This window comes from Gopherus evgoodei, chromosome 16, assembly GCF_007399415.2.
Source record: "Gopherus evgoodei ecotype Sinaloan lineage chromosome 16, rGopEvg1_v1.p, whole genome shotgun sequence".
Lineage (NCBI taxonomy): Eukaryota > Metazoa > Chordata > Testudines > Testudinidae > Gopherus > Gopherus evgoodei.
The window spans coordinates 18,983,697-18,991,798 of NC_044337.1; the positions used below are offsets into that span (position 1 = coordinate 18,983,697).

At 41.2% G+C, this 8,102-nt stretch overlaps 1 protein-coding gene across 2 annotated transcripts in view; it reads left to right on the plus strand.

Annotated features, from left to right (window-relative positions):
- The window catches only part of OLFM1 (olfactomedin 1), a 50,897-nt gene extending 43,359 nt beyond the window's left edge, over positions 1-7,538 (plus strand). For both annotated transcript variants that reach the window (XM_030535907.1, XM_030535906.1), the window contains exon 6: positions 5,853-7,538. In XM_030535907.1, coding sequence (XP_030391767.1) covers positions 5,853-6,527 — 675 coding nt within the window. In that variant the 3' untranslated portion in view covers positions 6,528-7,538. The remainder of the gene's footprint in view (positions 1-5,852) is intronic.
- Positions 7,539-8,102: the final 564 nt, after the last annotated feature.

Genomic DNA, 8,102 nt, shown 5'->3' on the forward strand with positions numbered 1-8,102 from the left:
ATTACAATTGAGTTTTTAATGGAGAGGACATGAGTGCACTGGGAACTGGACTGAGACCCATCAAACTCATTCTATGCAGGATACTCAACATCTGTAATTATTTTTGTTAACTTAAAAGCACATTCCTAGGGGGCTCAGTAAAACAGTGGCCTTATTTCTGGCTGGATACCTGAATGCAAATTCCAAGTATGTTACAAGTGCAAAACGTGCTCTAGAGCTTCTCGTTATCAACTTTGAGTTAAAATCCATTTGCTGTTTATTGGTCTGATGAGTACACATTTCTGTTTAGCCAGCTAATGGCAACAGCCCACTCGCTATAAAATCAATGTTCCCTTAGATTTTTTTTTTAAAGGCTTCCCTGTCTGAAGCGTCCCTGTTTCCTAAAGCATAATGAACAGGTGTCCTCCACAAAGCAGATAAGAGGAAGAGTCCAATATTAGGCTTGTGGTTCAAATCTAGATTTATTTTTCATGCTTTGACAAAATTCACACAGGTGTAGGTGATGGCTCAAAATGCAAGTCCGTATAGAATCAGGCCGATAGTTATTAGCCAACAGGAAGGGACCATCAAAGTCCCATTAATTTCTATAATGCTGCTGCTCATCTCTCAGATAAAGTCAACTGACCAAGCTACATCTCCCCTCCTTCTCCTTCCTCCACCTTCACTGATGTATAGAATTAATTTACTGCATCAAGAGAGGTTTTTGTTTTGCTCTGTTTTGGTCTTTTCAATTCAGACTGTGCAGCTCTGTTCACAAGGAGGTACGAAGCCAATAACTAGCTGAAAATCAATCTAGGTTTCCAATGAGTGATGGAATGGAAAATATCTGAAGGCATTTGCTGAGGACATTATAGGATGCAAAACAAACAAATAAAAAAGCTTGGCTAAATGGAAATTCACTATTGTTCAATGCAGCCTTAGTCAAAAGAGGGGGGGAGCAGCAGCACCGTTAAGGCAGGGTGGGAGCGCAATTAATTTAATAGCTCGCCCTTTGTTTGGGTTCTCTGGCTGAGATTGGGAGGAAGCCTGCTAGAAAGAAGATACCTACTGATGATTCCAAAGTCAATTTAAGTTCAGAGACGCTTCTTAGTTCTGAACATGTGCATTAAACCAAGGGCACTATGCAGAGGAACAGACAGTCTGTCCCTTCCTCTCTCCAACTTAATCTGTTGAGTTTATTAAAAAGAAGAAGGGGTGACTTGATTATAGTGTATAAATATCTTCACAGAGAGCCAGTATTGGATACTAAAGGGCTCTTTACTGTAGCAGTGGGAGGCATAACAAGAACCATTGGCTGAAAGCTGAAGCCAGACAAAGTCAAATTGGAAATAAGGCAGAGGTTTTTTAACAGTGAGGGTAATTAACCAAGAGGAGTGGTGGATTCTGCATCTCTTGATGTTTTCAGATCAAGCTGGGATGCCTTTCTGGGGGAGATGCTTTAATGAACAAACAAGTTATTAGTTCAATACAGGGGTAACTGGGTGAAATGTACTGGCCTGTGATATATAGGAGGTCAGACTAGATGACCTAATAATCGCTTCTGGCCTTAAACTTCTATGCATCTGTGAAACTCCCCAGTTCCTTGCCTACCCCTTAGTGGCTTTGCCCAAAAGACTCTGCGTCAACTGCAAGATCCAAAATCCTGATGAAAGGGGTTTTATTTTAGTCCCAGGCATCCCTCTGACAGGCATCAGTGGTACAAACCTTAAGAAATGATCAGAGATTATGTCAAAAAACACCCAAGCCTCTGTTGCCGTATAATGATAAATTTCAAAGTGAAGCTAAAATGCTTATTTTCAAGGCTGGAACACAGTGATCTGGTGACAAACTTTCATTACAAGTTTATTGCTGTTGTATCTTCTAACTGATGCAGATTTAATCACTTTATCTGATGGAGGCTGGTGCAGCAGAGTAACAGTATTTTGTTACTCATTATTCTTCTGCTATGTGCTGTTTGGTTCTCAGAGCAGACCTATTGTATTCTGCCGTCTGGCCGTGCCTTGCTTATCCATAAGCTTACAGGGATTTTTAAAGTACATAATCAATGAAGTTGTCTGGCTGGCTTGTTAATTTAAGTGCTTATGGTCAGCTGTTCAGTAACGGGATTGGCTGCACAGGATCCGGCTGATATGACTTCTGACAAGAATTAAACCAAACTTTATGCTCATCATCATTAAAAATGTAATTGTGGAGCAGAACCAGAACCCTGTACCCATATCACTTCTCTTTTCACTCTCAGTAAGACACAGGATTATTCTGCTTGGGCTAAATTTTGGAGTATTTACTCAGTCCATTGATGTTAGTTTAGCTACTCCAGGTTTACACTGGTCCAAGAGGAGAATCTGGCCCATTACATCTTCAAAACAAACTCTAATTGGCTGATGACATTATAATGGCCTTCCGTGGTTCCTAGTATCTTCAGAAAGCTATTTGTCTATCGTTATTATTAGTTATTTGTATTATCTTAGCATCTAGGAGCCTTCTCTTTAATAGCTGTCACAAATAGTTTCTTTTCTCTGGTAGATGATATTTTTAGGTAGGAAGGGAGAAACAAGGTTTTCTAGGGACTGTAGCTCTAAGTTTAGAAGTACATGTATTATTTACAATAGATTTTATCTGAAACATACACATCTGTGAATTTCATGGGTTAAGTGGCAGAGTTTGAAGTCAATGGTGGGTGGTGACCAAAGCGTTGATCACCTCCGAGTTACATCACAACGCACAATACGTTTGGTGGGTGTTCTTCTGTTCAGGTCCCTAAATGAGTCATTTGTTCATGTCATAATATCACTGAACACAACTGGGCACGATGTGAGTCTCTCTGGAGAAGTCTGACGATGAAAGGGCAGGCGGCTGTTGAAGGCTGGGATTGATGTGTGCTGGCAGAGCTGTGTGTGGAAGAAGGTAGCTCAAAGCCAGATTGCACTATGCCTGGCTCGAGACAATGCTATCAATCTCTTGTTTTCTGAAGCAAGGAATCTCATCAGATTCAGCCACCCTAAAATGTTAGCATCATAGCAAGGTTTTCTGCTTTTATGGTTTTTAAAATACCCACTGAGTTTGGCATGTATTACTTTTCAATGCCAAATAATGAAACAGGAGCAGCAGAGCAATACGATGGCTCAGTTTTGATTTTTATAAAGCATTTCCATTTCCTGGGTAAATTTAGTTTAAGGTAAAATGGTCTTTAACCCCAAAATTGGAACCCCTGATTCAATAAACTCCACCTTTGAAGGGGGAAACTCCACATCCCTTCTCCCAAGATGTCCTGTCTCTACCATCCTGCCAAGGGCTCGGTGTCTTGTTCCATCTGGGATCTTCTGATGCCCATCTCAGACCTATCAAAGGAGGGGCATGGAACACTGCATTTGTGTGTACATCCTGCATCCATGTTTGCAGAATGTTTCAAACCTGGGCTGTGTTTGAAGTTCAGTGCAGACGTTTTGCAGAGCTCTAAAGTTAATTTGCCATTCTAAGATAAACAACCAAACCCAATGTGTGGATGTTTATAGCCATGTGAGAGCAGATGACTTCATAGGACCCTGGCAATGATGGCATGGTGGGGTTCTGATCCGTGGATGTTTTATGCATTTACAGTTACATCTGCTGTATCTTTGGTTACACAAAGCAGTGCAGCTTCTTCTGGAAGTAGCATAATTATCTTTTACATCTTTGATCAAAACAAGGGCTGTATGAAATTGACGAATACTTCCCAGGACATTTTTTTGAGGATAGCTAATCAAAGTAGAGAGAGGCTCGAACCAGGGGTTTCAATCCAAACCCTTTCAAAATTTCGGATGGTGATGGAGATTAGATTAAAATCTCTGGGTTTAATTCCACCCCTTACAGTTCTGATTCCAGGGCAGATCAGAACCAAAAGATATCTGTTTTCTAGTTTAGATTGAGTCAAAATCTCATCAGATCAATCAGTGCTCTTCAGTTTAAGCCTGAACTCCTGGGATGGAATCCTTGCCCTGGAAGTTCTGTTGTTGATTTCACTGGGGCCAGAATCTCAAAGTAAAATCTGAATCCCAAACCCTACTCTAATCCAGATATGGGTTTTAACACTGTCTCCTTGACAAATTCTTCAAAAAAGAACTAGATAAATTCGTGGAGGGTAGGTCCATCAATGGTGATTAGCCAGGATGGCCAGAGATGGTGTCCCTAGCCTCTGTTTGCCAGAAGCTGGGAATAGGTGACAGGGGATGGATCACTTGATACTTACCTGTTCTGTTCATTCCCTCTGGGGCACCTGGCATTGGCCACTGTTGGAAGACAGGAAACTGGGCTAGATGGACCTTTGGTCTGACCCAGGATGGCCATTATTATGTTCTTATGCACTTATGCACATCTGCGGTTAATATGAATTTTCCCATTGATACCTAAGTGCTCAATCTTCCTGCACAGAACTCGATGGAGGTTTTGCAACGACCATACAGACAAAAGTTGTTTTTGTTTAAGACGTGCAAATACACCTCCTAAAAGTCATCTCTACTCCTGTTTCATATATTATCTCTCCTCCTGCTCAGACAATTTCTGATCTAGAAAACAGCTGTCTTATTGTTAGGCTGCTGCATACAAAATGTCGTCAGTAGGACAGATTTTTTTTTCTCCTCGCTAACTGTATTGCTTTGTAATTTGCGTCAGTCTTGGTTGCAGATGACTAAAGGGTTTTGTAAGGAGTCTAGACAGTGTCCTTAGTGAACTGGCATTTAAGTAATAATCTAAAATATCTCCACCATCAACCAATAATCTAACAATAGTGAGATTTTGATGTCTTTATCTATTGTCTTGTAACAGCCTCGCTTTGAGCTTTTGATGCAGGAGAGCATGATTTTTAAACGGATAAGGACTTTCCAATGAATTTCCATGACACTGAGTGATTGCATTCATATTCTTGTCTATGCCAAATTAATGGAGTTCCACGGAGCACATGATATAATTTAATACATGCTGCCTTGATGAGGCCTACAGGAAGCAAAAAAGAGGCATCAACATAATATACTGTTTTTATCCAGGCAGACTGAGATGTTAATTGCCCTTTCAAAGGACAAAGACAACCACCTGGTACTTCAAGGCAACAGTTTAAACTACAGAGCTGCTGGAAAGATGTTAGCTTCCCCATCTTGGAAAGCTTTTGTGCTCTAGTTAATTCAATCAGTTGTTTTTTAGATTGTGGGCCTATTTTTTTGATCATTGGTAGCATCCTCCAAATACATCGTTTTCAAGCAGGTTGCCAATTACAACCTCTCCTCCTAGCAATTTGCTCTGGATTTCTTGTGGCCCTTGGTGTCTGTCCAAGAGAAAACCTACTGTTAATAGGTGTAGGCCTCCACGTCATTCTCTGAATAAGCAGGGTCTTGGAATGTGTGTTCTGGTGATGAGCTAGAGGGCAACACGTCTAGAACCAGTGAGACCAGAAACAGTCTCTCCATTCCTTGTGGGTATAATGAGACACAATGGGAAAAGAGTGACTGGCTTTTCTCCTCAAAGTGAGGCTTCCTTAGTTTAGTCTTCAGATTGTTCCCTTTTAACATCTAGTTTAATTTCTAAGGTAACTTATGATCATAGAATATCAGAGTTGGAAGGGACCTCAGGAGGTCATCTAGTCCAACCCCCTGCTCAAAGCAGGACTGATCCCCAACTAAATCCCCAAATGGCTCCCTTAAGGGTTGAACTCACAACCCTGGGTTTAGCAGGCCAATGCTCAAACAACTGAGCTATCCCTCCCCCCACCTTATATATCGTCCAGAAGTGGGGTGGGGGGAATCTCTCTCTCTCTCTCTATTGCTCATTTGTTATGGTGGTTCTCTGCTGCCTTCTAACATGAAGTGTTTCCATTGTTTGCCTAGGTCTGGTACATGGATAGCTACCACAACAACCGCTTTGTCCGAGAGTACAAAAGCATGTCGGATTTCATGAATACAGATAATTTCACCTCTCACCGTCTCCCTCATCCCTGGTCTGGCACCGGCCAAGTGGTCTACAATGGCTCGATCTATTTCAACAAATACCAAAGCCACATAATCATCAGGTTTGATTTGAAAACAGAAAGCATCCTCAAGACTCGCAGCCTGGATTACGCTGGCTACAACAACATGTACCACTACGCCTGGGGTGGCCATTCTGACATTGACCTCATGGTGGATGAAAATGGCTTGTGGGCTGTCTATGCTACCAATCAAAACGCGGGGAACATTGTTATTAGCAAGCTGGACCCCAACACCCTGCAGAGCCTGCAGACCTGGAACACCAGCTACCCGAAACGCAGCGCCGGCGAGGCCTTTATCATCTGCGGTACGCTCTACGTCACCAACGGGTACTCAGGAGGAACCAAGGTGCACTATGCTTACCAGACCAATGCCTCCACTTACGAGTACATTGATATCCCATTCCAAAACAAATACTCACACATTTCCATGTTAGACTACAACCCGAAGGACCGAGCCCTCTACGCTTGGAACAATGGGCATCAGATACTTTACAACGTCACCCTCTTCCACGTCATCAGGTCTGATGAATTGTAGTCCATTTTTGTCTAGAAACTAATTTAAAAAAAATACTAATATCAAGGAAACACACATTAAAAAACAGCTTCCAAAATAAAGAACAACTTGACAGAGGATTATACAGCATACACCTGACATCAGCATTACCTCTGCATTTCTAGAAGTCCAAGCCTGTGTTCTGTAGATTTAAGAATAATCATATATTGCAGCTGGAACTGCACTTAAGGAAACACTGAAGTTTTTGTTTTGCTTTTGGTTCCAATAGCAAATCTCCAGTACATGCAAAAGAAGTAAGGCAATGACTGTTGGAAATTATCACTGGAGAGTCTCTCTCTCTCTCTCTCTCTCATGTGAGTTGCATGGACATTTTCCTACATCACGGTCAGCTATGATGGATGTGTGATTTGTATTTCTAAGTGGGAAAGCTGACCCCCTCCAGGGGGTGTTTGGTTAAGACTAACACTGGTTAGTTTTACTTGCATTCCATTGCAGCTACTGTCTCTCAACTGTGTTTTTGTCTCTTAGATTAACTGTGCTGAGACCCAAAGTAGCTCATGGATCTGTGTCTTAGTAACTATTAAACACGATGGTTTAAGTATGTATTATGAACAAGTTGTTGTACCCATATTGTTTGAACTTATGTATTCAGCAAATATACTGTATCATGTATGTCTGTTATTTACCAGAGGTGGCAAAACTTTGTATGTCTAGTTTATGCAATGAATGTTGTAAACGCAATGATGTAGTTTGGATTAATAAATGATGGTTTCGTTTCTTAAAAAAATGATGAATCAGTGTTCACCCCTTATACACAGGTAATCAATTTCATGTTGCTAATTTTAAAAATATTCTCTTACTGTTATAATATCTACGCAGCATTATGATTGATGGAAATAGCTTCTGTGGATATTCTGTGGCATCAGATTCCCATATGAAGTCTTAGGAGGATGGACTTGTGAAGGAAATTAATTTTTTTAAAGAGGAAAACTTTGTACTATCCACAGTTATCTAAGGAACAATAAAAATATTAGGAGACTTTCCTGTTTTATTTATTGTGTACTGGCTCTGTGTATGTAGGGAGTGGAACATTATTAAATTATAGAGTTACTAATTCTCAACCATCTTGTGTTGGGGGTAACCATCTTGTGTTGGGGATAACTAAAAGGAAAAAATGGCCTTCTGTGTACAACAGCTGGCACCAGGAAGCAGCTTCAGGAACTGCAGAGGATTGTCTGCTTTCCAATGTGCATCATTCAAAGAATCAGATGGCTTCTGTCTCAGTTGCAGGACTTACGCATATGTTTAGATTATGGTATATGCCTCTCTGCCTGTGAGCACTGCCTAATGTGTACCTGCCTCTCACTCAGCCCCTGGGATTTGGGCAGTGAAAAGCAGGCTGAGTATCTTCTGCTTTAAGGGGTTACATTCCTCACTTCATTCATATAAACAGTCTCTACTACAAAAGGAAGCAAAGCATTGATACTGTACTGAGTCACTGCCAGCAAAGATGGCCTCTCTTGCACCCAGCAGTGCCGAGTCTTTCCTGTTCTACATCCTAACTAAACCCTTTGGATTTCAGAGCAGCATTTGACA